Source organism: Colossoma macropomum, unplaced genomic scaffold (genome assembly GCF_904425465.1).
Source record: "Colossoma macropomum unplaced genomic scaffold, Colossoma_macropomum, whole genome shotgun sequence".
NCBI lineage: Eukaryota > Metazoa > Chordata > Actinopteri > Characiformes > Serrasalmidae > Colossoma > Colossoma macropomum.
The window spans coordinates 17827398-17844614 of NW_023494794.1; the positions used below are offsets into that span (position 1 = coordinate 17827398).

Genomic DNA, 17217 nt, shown 5'->3' on the forward strand with positions numbered 1-17217 from the left:
GAGTGCCAAAGGTCAGAAGAACAGGAAGGTGGAAAAGGAAGACAATGCAAGGGCTTGCCATCACAGCACTGTCTGAAACGGAGCCCATGCCAGTGCATAAGCTTTAACAACACGATCTAAAAAGCGCACAATACTCTGGAACTTCTAAAAAAAAACACGGTTATCCTGAATACCATCTCAGGGATCTATAAACAGTCAAGGGGAACAAGGGGAAATTCCATCGATTTCTTCAAAAAAGGTCTGTAGAATTTAATGGTTAAGATGTAAACTGTCACTCAGAGTGGTTTGATGTAAAATGCTCCGTCCTCGGGAAAATGAGTCAGAATTGTTAACAACAGTTGCAATAGCAACCAGATGTCTGAAGAGTTTAATGCCTCTAAAAGCTTGTCCAAGGAAAGACATCACATGAAACTGTTGTGAATAAACTACAGTGGTGTGAAAAAGTGTTTGCCCCCTTCCTGATTTCTTATTCTTTTGCATGTTTGTCACACTTAAATGTTTCAGATCACCAAACAAATTTAAATATTAGACAAAGATAGCACAACTAAACACAAAATGCAGTTTATAAATGAAGATCTTTATTATTAAGGGAAAAAGAAACCCAAACCTACAGGGCCCTGTGTGAAAAAGTAATTGCCCCCTAAACCTAATAACTGGTTGGGCCACCCTTAGCAGCAACAACTGCAATCAAGCGCTTGTGATAACTGGCAATGCGTCTTTTACAGCGCTGTGGAGGAATTCGGGCCACTCATCTTTGCAGAATTGTTGTAATTTAGCCACATTGGAGGGTTTCCGAGTATGAACCGCCTTTTTAAGGTCATGCCACAGCATCTCAATCGGATTCAGGTCAGGACTTTGACTAGGCCACTCCAAAGTCTTAATTTTGTTGTTCTTAAGCCATTCAGAGGTGGACTTGCTGGTGTGTTGTGGATCACTGTCCTGCTGCAGAACCCAAGTGCGCTTCAGCTTGAGGTCACGAACAGATGGCCAGACATTCTCCTTCAGGACTTTTTGGTAGACAGCTGAATTCATGGTTCCATTTACCACAGCAAGTCTTCCAGGTCCTGAAGCAGCAAAACAGCCCCAGACCATCACACTACCACCACGTTTTATTGTTGGTATGATGTTCCTTTTCTGAAGTGCTGTGTTTCTTCTACGCCAGATGTAACGGGACATATACCTTCCAAAAAGTTCAACTTTTATCTCGTCAGTCCACAGAGTATTCTCCCAAAAGTCTTGGGGATCATCAAGATGTTTTCTGGCAAAACTGAGACGAGCCTTTATGTTCTTTTTGCTCAGCAGTGGTTTTCGTCTTGGAACTCTGCTATGCAGGCCATTTTTGCCCAGTCTCTTTCTTATGGTGGAGTCATGAACACTGACCTTAACTGAGGCAAATGAGGCCTGCAGTTCTTTGGATGCTGTTGTGGGGTCTTTTGTGACCTCTTGGATGAGTCGTCGAGGCGCTCTTGGGGTAATTTTGGTCGGCCGGCCACTCCTGGGAAGGTTCACCACTGTTATATTTTTTTGCCATTTGTGGATAATGGCTCTCACTGTGGTTCACTGGAGTCCCAAAGCTTTAGAAATGGCTTTATAACCTTTTCCAGACTGACAGATCACAATTACTTTGTTTCTCATTTGTTCCTGAATTTCTTTGGACCGCAGCATGATGTCTAGCTTTTGAGGATCTTTTGGTCTACTTCACTTTGTCAGGCAGGTCCTATTTAAGTGATTTCTTGATTGAGAACAGGTGTGGCAGTAATCAGGCCTGGGTGTGGCTAAGGAAATTGAACTCAGCTTTCCAAAGATGTGATAAACCACAGTTAATTTATGTTTTAACAGGGGCAATCACTTTTTCACTTTTTCTTTTTCCCTTAATAATAAAAATCTTAATTTATAAACTGCATTTTGTGTTTATTTGTGTTATCTTTGTCTAATATTTAAATTTGTTTGGTGATCTGAAACATTTAAGTGTGACAAACACTAAAGAATAAGAAATCAGGAAGGGGGCAAACACTTTTTCACACCACTGTACCTGATATCTGAGAGATTACTTTATGTTTGCTTTAAAAAGGTTTTGGCTTAAAACTATTTTTAAAGCCCATTCATGGCAAAGAGGTGCATGCAGGACGCTGTATGGCAAAACAGTACCTGAAGAAAATGTATTTTTTCAGATTTAACACCATATTTCCTTGTTTAAAAATTGAAAATTCCTGTCATCAGAAATTCGACTGCAATTTTTTCTAAAATACACATTTCACATTAAACCACTCTTTACAACTTAGTGAGTGAATTATACAGAAAATTTGAAATATCTTCTTTAAATGAAAGGCAGCAGAAATCAGTAATGGAACATATCATCCATCGAGTATTGTACACAAGTAGCCTTCTCAAGGATGTGGAATGTTCAGCACTTTTTCCACCGTTGCCAGAGATGCTGTGTTAGTTAACTGAGCTAAGAGCTCTACATGAGATCACATATGGCCTTCTCTATATTTACATGCTCTGTATGACTAAGCAAGTCCACTTTGGGTGTGGCTTTGAACAGCCTACCTGTGAGTGTACCACTGAAGCTGTGTCCAGAATTTAGGCAGGAGGGTAACTACAGTCATTTAAGAGCAATATTATAAAGAAGAAACTCAACAGCTTATGCACAAATTCAGTTGGATTGTCTGGATGAAGCCAGAATATTAAGCACTATAGCGCAAAGTGGTCACCTTATAATGCTTTCCCTCTTTATGAGAAGCTCTGTGAATAGAATAGCATAGCATAGCATAGCACAACATGACTCAGCTGGCTGACTGTTGCTAATGACTTTTCAAACTGAAAGCAAAAAACTTTGAAGCCGGGAGAAAACTATTTTCTTTGCCTTGTGGTGTATAAGCCACGCCTGTGGTAATACATGTTCTTTCTCTGCTAAAACTCCACTGCATTCCACACAAGTATTGACTGTCTAATAGCAACAGGAACACCTCAGTCATTACTCTATTTAACAGACTTGATTTATGGCTAAACTTAAAATGTAATCATTTTGTTGTGGACATGCTCATTCATCTCCTACAGTGGTGCCTCAGCAGATTTCAAAGCAAGATTTTCCAGTTTAAACACTAGAAAACACCCTTCTGATGAAGAATGTTGAAGGTGGGAGGAACTTCTGACAAGCTACAACTGCTTTGGTGTGGATATTTGAGGGTCAGTGGATAGATTTTTTGGTTTTTCTGGTTGCTGACTAATGTAGAAGGAAATCAGACAGCTAGATAATGTTACTGCTAAGAAGCCCAGTATTATGCCTGTATTTATTAACCTCTAAATCTGTGGTGACGCTAGCAGTATCGTAGTTGGGGGGATTCTCGATGGTTGTACACAGCAAAGCATTATGGGCACTGTAGTGAGAGAACACTGATTGATTAAAAAAAATGGATACAACAAAAGTGTTAATTGATGAGGCTCAGGGACGCAATACTTTACTACAGAATATTACATGACAGTTTTAAGCCAGAATGTCCCTTTGAGGAATCCAGCTTTGCAAAATAACGTTACTCCCTCTCCTGTGTGTAAATAATGTGCATATTAACTCATACATGTGGTAATGTATGTTCTTTTTCTGTCGTTAAAGCCCCTTAAATTAAAAAGAGCATTTCTGGGCCCTACGACAGAAGGGATTTCTCACTAACCTGGATAACTTATAGGGGAACTCCATTGAATTTTCAACAATTCTACACAATCAAATGGTTGAGATGTAAACAAAGTCATTCAGAGTGGTTTGGTGTGAAATCCTCCATTCTAGAGAAACTTGCCAAGTCAGAACTGTTCACAGTGGTGATAGGAACCAGATGTCTGAAGAGTCTGATGTCTCTAAAAGCACCTTCACAGAAACCTATGCCATGAAACAGTTAGATATATGCTGCCTGATGACTGACACACTATTTTATGAATGTTTTGGCTTAAAATGTATTTTAATCCATTCACAGTGAACCACATGTATGGTGTTGTAAGGCAGTCCCCAAAGATAATTTTCTTTTCAGATTTAAGACTATTTTACCATCATCAACACTACATATAAAAACTCAGAAGACACTTGTAGGGTCACTGGAGGTGTTGGAGAGCAAGTAAAATGGCTATATTTGTGTTGTAACCCTTGGTTCCTGTCACCACTACTAAAGAAATCTGAGTCTGTATGATTTTCTACAATGAACCACTTCACTTCAAACCACTCTAAAATGACTCACCTCAGAGACTGAGGTATTCAGAAATTTCGAAAAATGGGTGGAATTACCCTTTAAGCCCAGGACGGTTCCTACAGCACTGTCCCCTGATTCTTCTCCTATGGGACTGGGCTGATTTTGACGTGTATGTAAATAATGTGTATATAAACTCAAAACAGAGACAATATTATGGTTCTTTTCTGTCAGTAAAGCTCCATTAAAAGCGTCCCAACCTCCTCGCACTCCTCCCTCAGCGCGTCTCGGCTCTCCAACAGCTCGCAGAACTGCTCCAGGCTCACCGCCTCTTCTCCGCGGCCGAGCCGCTCCTCCAGCCAGCGGACCAGAGCGCTCTCGTTCCTCGCCAGAACTGACTCGGACACGGCCACTACCAACTCCCCCGCCCGTCCCGCTGCCTCCCTCAGCTTCACCTGCTCCATGAGGACCTCGGGAGAGGGCAGCCCGGAGCTCGCCACGGCCGCACCGCCCGCTCCCCTCGCCGAGCCCCCTGCGCCTGCTCCTGCGGCCCCGCAGGCCGGGCTACTGCCACTACCGCCGCCGCCGCCGTCCGCGAACCCCGGGCTCTCCGCCTCCACGTCTTCCTCGTCTCCGCTGCCGGCGCCAGCAGCACCGCCACAGCCGCCGCTCTCCGCGTTCCCCATGCCGTTGTGCGGCCTCGGTGTTTATTCCGTTTCGGGCCGTTTTCCCAGAATCCACTCTCCCGAATCCTCCGCTCTCACCACCGCACCGACCGACTGACCGTTGCAGGCCGGCGACGTCACATTCGTCAGCAAACTTTGGGTCTTCCGTACGGCTCGTTGTGGAAACGCACTCCCCTTAGCGGTCTCCTCCAGTACTACCAGGGGATTTTCGATTCAGTTTACTGAACCGAATGACTGTTTCTGTATTATTACTGTGGAGATGTTCGATTCAATTTACGAAACCGATTCTTTCTTACTGCATTTTCCATGAATCGAGCTGATTCAGTGATTCATTTCCTTTCATGTGCTGTTAATGAGATTCGATTCAGTCTACGTGCCGATTCTTTAGAACTTAGCGTTTAAATGAATTGAACTATAGATTCATTTGCGCTCCCGGAAACATATAGCGATGTTAACTTTTTATGTCGGGTTAACACGGCTACCTTTTTTAAAAATAAACGTTATTCATTTATTTTTCCAGTGAGATGTTTCTCACTGCTGCAATGCGGTGTATAAATGGTTAGCACCATGCTAAAACATTTGGTTGTGCTCATTGCTGCGGGTTTAGCCCTATGGACGGCGCCTGAATGGCTCACGTTGACTTTGTATGGGAGCAGATTCTCTGGCTGGCTGTTTCAGTCCTCTGTAGACGTTTCAGCAGACTCGGGAAGGCTGCTGAGTCAAGATGAGCTCTCACTTTACAACGGGAGGGTAAACAGTAAAGGACTTTACCTCGCCATTTTAGGACAGGTGTTTGATGTTGAGAAGGGGCGCAAGCATTACGGTCCTGACGGAGGTTATCGTTTCTTTACAGGTATTCCGCCAGCACCCCCACTGAAGCCTGTCATGCTTTGATTATTAACATTAAAACACAGTGATGGAGACTGAAAAAATACTCTAAACAGTAAAACACATCCAAATAACCCTCCATAATAATGTCCACGGGTGTAAGAGCCTTCAAACCTCATGCAACTTCTACAATCAAGACCTAACTTTCTGAGAATTTTCACTCTTTCTTCCCATTACTTCTACGATCTTAAAGGGGAATTCCACTGATTTTTCAAAATATGTGCATAATTAAATGGTTAAGATGTAAATAAAGTCCTTTAGAGGGATTTGATTTGAAATGCTCTGCCCCAGAGGAACTTACCAAATCAGAATTGCTCACAGTGGCGGTGATAGGAACCAGACTTCTGTGTTTAATGTGTTAAAGTGTTTAATGCCTCTCAAAGCTACCTTACACAAAGCACTACATTATATTGTTCCGATTATGCTGTCTGGTGTCTGAGACATTGTTTTGAGGTAAGGATTTGGCCTAAAACATATTTTTAAAAGACATTCATGGTGGAGGGGTACATGTAGGGTGTTATGAGGCAAGATAGTCCTCAAAGGAAATGTATTTTTTTTCCAGATTTATTACTGTTTTACCATGATCAACATAACGTATATAAATAAAAAAAAACAGAAGACGCGTGTAGGTTTACTGGTCATTTTGGATCGCAGACCTAAATAAAGTGGCAGTTTTTGAGTTGTAGACAACTTGACCCCTGGTTCCTATCACCACCACTGTGAAGAAATCTAAGTTGGCAAGTTTTTCAACAATGAATCATGTCACATCAAACTACTCCAAATGACTTTGTTTACATCTCAATGACTGAATTATGCAGAAATTTTGAAATATCAGTGAAATTCCCCTTTAAATGGCCACTTTGGCCAAAATGAAAAATGTAACAATTGCTTCTTCTTCACCTGTGAGCATGGCAACTCACCCACTACAGTGGTGTCAGAATACTCTCGACTGAGATTTTACAGCTTAAAGAAGTCAAAACCCCTTCTGATGATGCATCTTGAAGGTGGGAGGAACTTTCAAAAATACAACTGGTTGAGGCTCTAGTATTTTTTTTCCACCACTAGCTGGCTAATGCAGAATATAGAGCTAATATTTCTCTTAGGAAGCAGAATATCATGTCTGTATTTATTAGCCTCTACATCAGTGGCTGCACTAGTAGACAGAATTTCTTTTTAACAGTGGGTGGGGATCTCAATGGTAGTATGATGTATTTGCATAATGCATGCTGGGTATTGTAGTGAGAGAACACTGATGGATGAAAAGACAAAAAGGATACAAAATCATGCATTCTGTCAAATTGATGAGGCTGAAAGATGCAATGCTCTGCTATAGAACATTACACAGCATGAATAACATTTAATGCTAGTTGTAAAATGCACCTTTAAGATAGTTGGCTCTGTATTGAGTAATATTTAGTAGCCTGGTTTGACTAGTGGAACTAGTCCTTGGATAGTCAACCAGGCAAGACCTTCTCACTGACTGAAAGCATGTTAACAGACATTCAATGAGCTGCGTGTAAGATTACCCAGGTTAAATTTCAGTTAATGTTTATCATGACAGACAAAACATACAGCCAAGCCAGACTAGGTGAGCTTTCTAGAAACCCAAGGCTGAATCTTTTACAGACTGAAATCCCTCTGGGCTTTGTTACAATATAACATCAGCAAAAGTTATTCACACAGTTTAACAGTTACTGTCAGACAGCTTTCAATGGCCAATCAATGTAATAAAACACATGTTTATGTACTTTCAGGAAGAGATGCGTCGAGGGCCTTTGTGACGGGTGATTTCAATGAGGCCGGGCTGTCGGATGATGTTTCAGACTTGTCCCCATCTCAGATAGCAGCACTCTATGATTGGCTGACTTTCTATCAAAGGGACTACACACCAGTAGGTAGGACCTGTATGTTAGCACATAGGCCAGGGGTGTCCAGTCTTATCTGCAGAAGGCCTTGTAGTTGCAGGAATTTATTCCAACAAAGCAGAAGCATACACCGATCAGGCATAACATTATGACCACCTCCTTGTTCCTGCGCTCATTGTCCATTTTATCAGCTCCACTTACTATATAGGTGCACTTTGTAGTTCTACAATTACAGACTGTAGTCCATCTGTTTCTCTGCATACTTTGTTAGCCCCCTTTTACCCTGTTCTTCAGTGGTCAGGACCCCCATGGACCCTCACAGAGCAGGTACTATTTGGGTGGTGGATCATTCTCAGTGCTGCAGTAACACTGATGTGGTGGTGTGTGTTGTGCCAGTCTGAGTGGATCAGACACAGCAGTGCTGTTGGAGTTTTTAAACACCTCAGTGTCACTGCTGGACTGAGAGTAGTCCATTAACCAAAAATATCCAGTCAACAGCGTCCTGTGGGCAGCATCCTGTGGGCAGCGTCCTGTGACCACTGATGAAGGACTAGAGGATGATTAGCTCATACTGTACAGCAAGAGATGAGCTATCGTCTCTGGCTTTACATCTACAGGGTGGACCAAGAACACAGGTGCGTCTAATAGAGTGGACAGTGAGTGGACACGGTGTTTAAAAACTCTGGCAGCACTGCTGTGTCTGATCCACTCAGACCAGCGCAACACACACTAACACACCACCACCACATCAGTGTTACTGCAGTGCTGAGAATGATCCACCACCCAAATAGTACCTGCTCTGTGGGGGTCCATGGTGGTCCTGTCCACTGAAGAACAGGGTAAAAGTGGGCTAACAAAGTATGCAGAGAAACAGATGGACTACAGTCTGTAACTGTAGAACTACAAAGTGCACCTATATAGTAAGTGGAGCTGATAAAATGGACAATGAGCATAGAAACAAGGAGGTGGTCATGTTATGCCTGATCAGTGTACATGTTCAGTTCTTTGAAGACTGACCAAGTGATTAGTGGTTGGTATAGTGTAGTGGGTAACACAGCTGCCCTCTATGCTGTAGACTGGGGTTCAATCCTCCACCTGGACAAGTATTCTACACTATACCAATAAGAGTCTTTGGGCAAGACTCCTAACACTGCCTTTGCCTACCTGTGTAAAAAATGATCAAATTGGAAGTCGCTCTGGATAAGAGCGTCTGCTAAATGCAGTAAAAATGTAAAAATGATTAAGCAAGTGGAATCAGTTGTGATCCTGCTTGTTTGGAATGCAAACCTGCACCGACCCTTTTGCAGATAAGGCTGGACACGACTGGCATACACTCTTAAAATGATTCTATATAGAACCATAAACACTCAAAGAGCCCTTTGCATGATTAAAGGGTTCGTTGCATCATAAAGGGTTATTTAGATTGATGGAGATTGATGGAGACCCTTTTTTAAAAGGGTTCTTCTATTGTTATGATGTCAAGCTTGTAACAATAGAAGAACCTTCTTGGGTGCTATATAGAACCATCTACAGCACCATTTTGCAAAGCAAAGAAGGCTTTATTCATGCAAAGGGTTTTTTGAGTGTTTATAGTTGTATATAGAACCATTTTCGTTACTAAAGAACCCCTGAAGATCCATCTTTTTTTAAAGTGTGTAGCGTTCTCCTCCAAGCACATTCAGCTGTCCAATAATGTTACGTCAGCAGCAGCTCAAAGAAGATGCGGTGGCTGGCTTCACATGACTCAGAGGAAGCTTGTGTTTTGCATTCAGCCTCCTAGCGCTGGTGATATTGTGTGTTTGGTTAGGAATCCTAACTAGTGGGTGGAACAAAATATGACGAAATTGGGGAGAAAATTGGAAAAAAATACCCCAAAAAACAACCTCTTTGCCATGACTGGAACATTTACATACAACTGTATACTGATACGTAAACATGTTCAAGTACAATTTGTACAGCCATACTCGTGTAAGTTACGGATGTCCAGTCATAAACATGGTCTTTCTGAGGCCAAAGCAATGATGTCAGTATGCTTACTCTTGGTCTGAAAGATTTTGATTGGATTCCATTCTGTTTCAGTACATTAGAATTAGAAATCAGTGTCCATAATTTTCTTCTAGTTTCAGGGATGTGTTCTCTATTTTATGAACCCCTGTGCTGCAGGCAGGCTGATCGGCCGGTTCTACACTGAGAGTGGGCAGCCTACAGAGGCTTTGCGGCAGGTTGAGGCCTCCTTGGCTGAGGGGTTGAGACTGAAAACCCAGGCTGAGGAGGAGAACCAGCTGTATCCAGCCTGTAACTCGGAGTGGAGCTCCACCAGCGGAGGGCGTGTATGGTGCTCTACTAAAAGGTAAGTGATCTACTTACACTGGCCACTTTATTAGACCTACCTACCATTTTTGTTAGACACATGTTTTCCATGCACAATTTATGTTCCTCCTCTAGCCCCTCATCAGTGGTCAGGACCTCTGTTATGTGAATATTTTTGGTTCTCAATCTAGCAGTTTCTGGTTCTTAGTCTAACACTACCATGTCAATGTTACCACTTTGTGGAGAATGCCCAAATAATATCTGGGATACTGTCTGTAATTATAAACCTACAAAGTACACCAATAATATAAAATGGCCATTGAGTGTAGATACTATGCAGGTGTATCTATGTGACATCTCTGCGTATACAAGGTAAACTTCAGATAACTTCTGCTTTTCTTCTCAGTGGTGGTGTTCACAGAGATTGGGCTGGAGTTCCCAGAAGGCTCTTCTCACCCGGTTCAGGGAACACACGCTGTGTGTGCGTGCGACTAAACGATCCAACGCGAGCAAATAATCCAAATCTAAAGGAGTATAAGGACTGTCCACCTCATGCAGAGTCGTGCCTCCTTAGCCAAGACTGAGCTTCGTCAGAATGTTTTTTTGGCCACATTTTATTTTGATAGTCCCCTATAGATGATCTACAGATGCTTTGTTAAGAAATGATCTGATGAAACTCAGTTCATTAATATATTTAGGGCTAGGTTTGTGTTTTGGGCTGAACTTAAGGTTAGGTTTAAAGTTAGAATTAATAGAATATATTACATTTGACTAATCCATTGAATCTATTTCATTTGATTTAATTGTTATTTAGTTGAATGTTAGTTAAAGACAAGGTATAAAGCCTCTACTGTGGACCCTCAAAATATAATGTTAACTATTTAACTTTCATTTTTTGAAATCAGTACTGTGATTTTGATTATTGAATCTGTGCTGAATACTACAGAATCTTGCTTACAGATGATTAACCAAGCAAGAGTATCTCATGAGGATGAAGTGGATATTAATGGGTATACTTGGCTATGTAAAGGGGCTACATGTAAGATATGTCAATTTCACTTGATTATTAATTTCACACATGATTATTTTAAGGCAGTGGTCACCAACCCTCCTCCTGGAGATCTAATTAATCCACTTGTGTAAAGAAAGCGAAAGTCAAAGAAAAGTAAGTGGAAAATAAAGGAGTTTCCTACTTTGCAGACCTGGTAGACCACCAAAACTGTCACCATCAGATAAACAGCACTTAAAGCTTTCATCTTTGAGAGAGAGGAGAAAATCAAGGTGCTTCAGATCTGAAGAAAATCTACAGGTGTCCATCTTTCCATTGTGAGAAGACTCAGTGCTATGAGTCTGAAAGGATGTGTAGCTGTCAAGAAGACCTTACTGAGAAAAAGATGACGAAAAATTCTCAGATCTAACAAATAAGCTGCCAGCATTCTCAGAACAATAGATTGACCACCCCAGACCTCAGCATCACTGAATGTGTATGGGATTACTTGGATTGTGAGAAGCAGAAAGTGCAACCAACTTCTAAGACTGAACTTTGGAGGTGTGAAACAATATCCCTGCAGCTTTCTTTGAAAAACTGAAGGCAAGTCTCCTAAAAAATCTGGCATCTGTGAAAAACAAAGAGTGGACACATTAAATGCTAAACAATCTGACATTTTATTGTTGAAGCTTGTGCAATTTCCTGTTAAATACATGTTTTGTGTTTTTTTTTCCTCTCACAGATGTTCCAATAAATTGATTTGTTATTTTTCAAGAACTTACTTTTGCTTTATTGATTGTTTTATTTTTATTGTTTCTACTTGGAGATCACTCATTTTTCATGCAATTCCATGTATTTTAATGATGCAATTTGCATGAAAAGCAGTGCAGTTGTATTAAATCTACATATTTCCATTTGCAAGTAAAAAATTAAACAGTCAAGACAGAGTTGTCACTGATTTTCTTTAATTGTCTGATGACCTTAATGTAAAGTTGTCCTCCCTTTCTTGAAAAGGATACTAGAGGAAGTGACAGGCTAGATATCTGAGCATACAGATACGATACAGTGTGCATAAAAGATCGAACAGAGGCAAGATTTTAGGTTTGTCACGTTGACAAAAAAGCGCAAACTGCATTTAAGTACAAAACAGTTGTAGTGGTCAAAAATATTATACAATTAACTGTACAATTTAACATTACCTAGAACGGACCGTGGACTGGCCTCCTCCAACCCTGAACATCACATTCTCCTTTCAAAATACGATCAGAAACGTAAAAAAAAAAAAATGATAAAGTGCGGCTGTTTAGCGTTGAGAGTTTAAAATGATAGGTCAGCTTAATGTCAGGTGACATCGCACAAATCTGAAGATATATATATATAAAAAAAAAAGCATGATCCACCAAAACTCATTTATAGGCCAAAAATAAAATGGAATGTAATCCTTTGGTGATCATAAGTGAATAAATCATGATTATGACAGTGATAAAATTATATATGTGCATATGCATAGTAGGCAACTGATCATATTTCTGCACCTAAAATCCCTCTAAAAGAGCATCACTTTCTGGCTTCATATGAAAGATTTTTGCTTGTTAATCGGGTTAGAAAAGGAGACAGCTCAATGGCGAGTATTTCATGAGTATGCAAAAATGCTAATGGAAGAATACAAAATAAAGGTCCATTTAATATGCAGATCATTCAAAGATTAAATGTTGATCATAGAATTAAATGAGACACGGCCAAAGATTAAATCATAGAAGGCGGCAGAAGTAACAAACTCATATTCTCCACTGAAATGCAGCTGACATGGTTTTTATCATATTGATCAAAGTCCTTTAGGATGATAAACTCCTTCCTCAGACCTTGAGAGGTCAAAGAAAACAGCAAAGGTATATAAATGCTCCTTGTTCTGGACTAAGAAATAAAACACAAGCACGATTAAGGCTTCAAACTGTCTCTTGAGATGACCACTTAACCTAGCGAACACCTCAATTTAAATCCCTTCATATCCAGCAGCAAGGATCGCCAACGAAATTGTCGGCCTTCCAACTTGGAAATCAATTTATAAATGATGACTGACACTTCATCAGATGTCTAATTACTGTCTACGAATGGTCAATCGCTTCCCTCTGCAGCTGCACCCTCCGTCTCTTCTTCCATTGGCCTCTACTAGGTCTACAAACTCCACCTTGGTAGCACTACTTTTGATCCTTGGTAGATGTTGGTGCTTGAACATACATTAATAGTTATGGTTGTCAGGAAAAGACTGCAATAGTAGTATTAGCTGTGGTCCATAAATTTAGTCCCAAGGGCTCTCACCCCCTCTCTCTTCACTCTCTCTCTGTCCACCATGTCCAGTTTAGTGTGCCTGTTCTGGCAGGTGCCCATCTCCACATGGCCCATTTGATGTGTTAGGACACTCCACCCAAAGTCAGCACATCAAAGCAGATGTCGCACACGCGGACTGGTTTGTTCAAGTCGAATTTGATGATGGGGATCTCCTTGATGGAGCACTTGTGGCAGAGCAAGCGGCCACAGTGGCGGCTAATGGGAAGAGAAAGAATGAGATGAATGCAAAAGAAGACAAAGGTCACCAGAGGTTAAGAAATTGAAAGACTGCTTCAAGAATTTGCAAACATCTAGTCACGTACCAGTGATGTTTTCTCGTAGTGACTCCAAACTTGGCAGCGCATTCGTAGCAGTTTGAACCATCGCACCATGGAGGCTCTTTGGACAGCATATCTGCAAACATATAAACATATATGAAAATGAAACCTGCCTTCAGATAACTAAGACTCTAACTAAAGTATTATAGCCCAATATATACAATCACTATTATCAACTCCATGTCTGTTCATCACATTACAATGATGTCACACAGTTAAGCTGCCACCATTTTGGAAGGCAACTTTGTCATTCGGCAGGGCAGCGGTGGTTTTGTTATGAGACAACAAAGCTATATATATGTGTATGTATACACACACACACACACACACATATATATATATATATGTATGTATTTTTTTGCAGGGGGGGCCGCTCACTTTAAAACTAATTTTTGATGTGCATTAACCTCTATATTTGAGAGTACTACCTTCATTTTATTCAATTTTACAAATAAAAGCTGTAATCTAAATGGCCGAGGTTTCCCCGCTACGTTACTTCTAGTATGTGGTTTGGGACACAGCAGAACACTTATTAGTATCTAAAAAAAAACACTGCACTTCCATCTGAAGTGCATTCATTTCTGTAGTAGGTACAGAAGTCTGTGGTTTGGGATGAAGCATTAGATCATTAGCTCCAACGACTGATAACAGCTTTGCTGTGCCGCCAGGTATTTTTTGACTAAGGATGCATTTATTGAGATAAACTGGATGTCTATAGTTTTTTTCTATATGATGTTGGCAGCTTCTTTTTCGAAATTCATCCTATGTATGAGCCACCACTTAAGTTAGAACGGAAATTTGGAATAAGACACCAACTCCAGCCTAATTGTTTTTATTTAAGAGCTTTGGCAGTGTTAGTAATCTTCTTTTTATTAGTTTGTGTAAAATCTCAAATCTTGGACTTTTCTGAACTTATGAGATAAGAGATTACATATTCCGCATTTAAGGTGTCCACATATCTTTTCATCTTCTTCGTGGTCACCCTGGTCTATTTCGCTTGCATTGTCGCTGCAGCAGCAGTGACGAGTCAAGCTCTATCAGAGCACAGTCACAGTTACAGCTTGCCTGCCAAAGTGGCGGCAAGGAGTTCTTAATGATGTAACTGAATACTGCGAATAGGTGGCGCATCCTGACTAATTTTGCGATTTGAGTACCGAAAACTGTTAATGTAGGGATGAGTTTGAGATGCTTTTGAAGATGCAGCATCTCATGTGACAAAGCAGAAGACAAACTAATTTCTTTGACGTTTGTCAGAAACTTATAGTTGCTGGTAAACACTTGATCAGTTGTCTTAGTTGTCAGGGTACCAACACCAGAGACAACAGTGATTGGCTGAGTGAGTTCATGTTGCCTTAGAAAGTTGGCAAAAATTGAACAGAGGACGAATAAAATAATGTCAAATTTTTGCATTTCATGCTTGCTGTGCAAGAGGTCATCAGTTATTTTTAATTTAATTTAAAATTGATTTACTGATCATGCTTGTTGCGTAAAATCCTCAAGTTGGTAGAATCTTGAATATAAACATGTAAATCTTGTACCTAGAAGGCGGAAGAGGAGCTGCTTAGTGGCCACTTGATAGTTGAAGATGTTGATGCCCTGATTGTTGTTGACACCCAGACGAGCGCCAGCCCTTACGATGGCGCGGCACAGGTTGGCGTTTCCTTTCATATAGGCCAGGAGAAGAACTGAAGAGCAAAACAGAAAAAGTAATGTTTAATATGCATACCATATTTAATTTTTTTCTAATATGGTTAATTAAATAAAAACATAATATATATCAAATAAAACAAGTACATTAAATATGAATTAAATTTGTATTAAAACTTTTGATATTCATGCATCCTATACCCTATAACTCCTATAAACACAAATGTTATGTATACATATATTAATATAATTATTAATAATGAATTATTAATCTAATTTTAAACAAATTTTACATTAAACAGTAGGTGTTTTATGAATAAAGCAACAGTTTTTCTGGGAATTCTCTGCCTAGAATAATTTGAAGGAGAAGGAAACAGAAATGTCAGGTCACTCTAACCTGTGTTCCCTTCATTGTCTGGTTTGTCTAGAGGATACTCCGGCATGCATTCCAAAAACAGCTCAAAGATAGCTGCTGCATTCTCCTTCCCGTAATGCCCAAGGACATGCATTGGAGATTGGCCCCTGAAGGTAGCAAGAGAAGTTAACATGTTCAGAATTCAGCGACACTTTTCTCCATTCACACACAATGACAACAGACCACCAAGGAGCCAAGATAAGCACATATGAGTAGGGCTGAGCGAAATGACAAAAATATAACATCATAATACTTACAGACATTTTCACGCCACACTATAAGTATCAGGATATTTAGGCTTTTACAATATTTAGAGGTCTGATAAGTTGGAACAGACCAGTAATAGCACAAAAATGACTATGAATAACTATGTACAATGCATTTTATTCAACGTGTCAGTTCGTCAGTCTTCTTTAATTGCTGACAATTTCCACAATATATTCAGAAAAGTGTATTAGTATGTTATTCTCACAATAAAATATCATATTGCCCAGCCCTATGTATGAGTTTCACAGTAAAGACTGTACACAAAAAAGAGAATTTCAACAGACAGGAGAGTAGCTGTGTGGTTGATGGGTGTGGAACGTCTTGTACCTGAGATTGTAGGCCTCGGCATCAATGTTTGATTCGGTAAGAAGAGCTCTCACGTTATTCAGACGACCCTGCATCACAGCCAGATGTAGAGCTGAAACAAGAACGAAGACATTACACAAATAAGCTGAATCATAATAGTGATAAACTGTGTAAATCTGTGTCCCTCTGTCTTTTTCCTAAAAGAATGCAACTCACATACAGTGGCATTTGACCAATCAAGCAGGCAACTGCTCACTACTGGTGGCTACCTAACATTTGGCTTGATAAACAAAGGTTTATATTGTAACATAATTTCAATGCTTTTTAATACCTTTTGAAGACCACAAGAAAAGGAAATAATACAATTTCCAGCTGACAACACCACACACAAACTGCAATATAGCATGAATTAATGTTTATTCTACTCAAACAATGGTCAGTTCATGAACACAGGACCACTGTTGGCTATGGCTAGTGGGCAAAATATTCTGAATTAGTTTAATATACACAGTGACTCTTTTAAACCCATTTTAGGAATTATCTAAGAATTTAATACCTATAATTGTAATAAAGGAAACATTTTCATATATTGTATTTCATTTCTAAGCTCTATTTTAAGACTTCATAAAACTTTTTAAGGATCTGCAAGAAACCTGTTAAAGCATCCACATGTCAGAGTGTTCATGTATAATCAGAGCAATTAATTACTCCTTTTTTTATGTTCAAATACTTGTCCACAGTATTACTCAAAAATGCCAGTAAGTTGTGGCTAAATCACAAATATGTGATGATGTAATATTTTGGTACTTAACAACAATCCCAGTTCATTTTTTGCATTTCTTAGAGTCGTACCATTGTTGCCATTTTCATCAACAGCAGCAAAATCAACGCCGTTTTCAAGCAGCACAGAGCATATAGTGGCCAGGTCCTGCTGCGCTGCCAGGTGAAGAGCCGTCTGACGATGTTTTGTCAGTTCGTTCACTTTAGCACCTGCTAGAAGCTAA

General features: G+C 40.2%; 3 protein-coding genes across 3 annotated transcripts in view; 1 reads left to right on the forward strand and 2 right to left on the reverse strand.

The window, feature by feature from the left end:
- zzef1 (zinc finger, ZZ-type with EF hand domain 1) overlaps positions 1-4983 on the reverse strand; it is a 75329-nt gene extending 70346 nt beyond the window's left edge. The window contains 1 exon segment of the mRNA XM_036580439.1: positions 4436-4983. Within this exon segment, the coding sequence (XP_036436332.1) occupies positions 4436-4861 (426 nt within the window). The 5' untranslated portion in view covers positions 4862-4983.
- A 297-nt stretch (positions 4984-5280) lies between these two features.
- LOC118814710 (neuferricin) lies at positions 5281-11839 on the forward strand. The gene is made up of 4 exons (XM_036580441.1): positions 5281-5714; positions 7504-7644; positions 9778-9964; positions 10331-11839. Exons 1-4 carry the CDS (start codon positions 5417-5419, stop codon positions 10506-10508), a joined length of 804 nt encoding a protein of 267 aa, XP_036436334.1. The 5' UTR covers positions 5281-5416; the 3' UTR covers positions 10509-11839.
- Positions 11840-11860: 21 nt separating this feature from the next.
- ankfy1 (ankyrin repeat and FYVE domain containing 1) overlaps positions 11861-17217 on the reverse strand; it is a 36898-nt gene continuing 31541 nt past the window's right edge. The window contains exons 20-25 of the mRNA XM_036580440.1: positions 17066-17213; positions 16235-16325; positions 15623-15747; positions 15117-15263; positions 13564-13654; positions 11861-13456 (exon numbers count right to left, since the gene is read on the reverse strand). Coding sequence (XP_036436333.1) covers positions 13324-13456; positions 13564-13654; positions 15117-15263; positions 15623-15747; positions 16235-16325; positions 17066-17213 — 735 coding nt within the window. The 3' untranslated portion in view covers positions 11861-13323. The remainder of the gene's footprint in view (positions 13457-13563; positions 13655-15116; positions 15264-15622; positions 15748-16234; positions 16326-17065; positions 17214-17217) is intronic.

Bases quoted from the DNA above. Each gene is read 5' to 3' on its own strand.
- LOC118814710 (XM_036580441.1), top strand. From the start codon at position 5,417: ATGGTTAGCACCATGCTAAAACATTTGGTTGTGCTCATTGCTGCGGGT. The intron at 5,715-7,503 runs GTATTCCGCCAG...ATGTACTTTCAG, and splicing joins AGGTTATCGTTTCTTTACAG to GAAGAGATGCGTCGAGGGCC. The intron at 9,965-10,330 runs GTAAGTGATCTA...TTTTCTTCTCAG, and splicing joins GTATGGTGCTCTACTAAAAG to TGGTGGTGTTCACAGAGATT.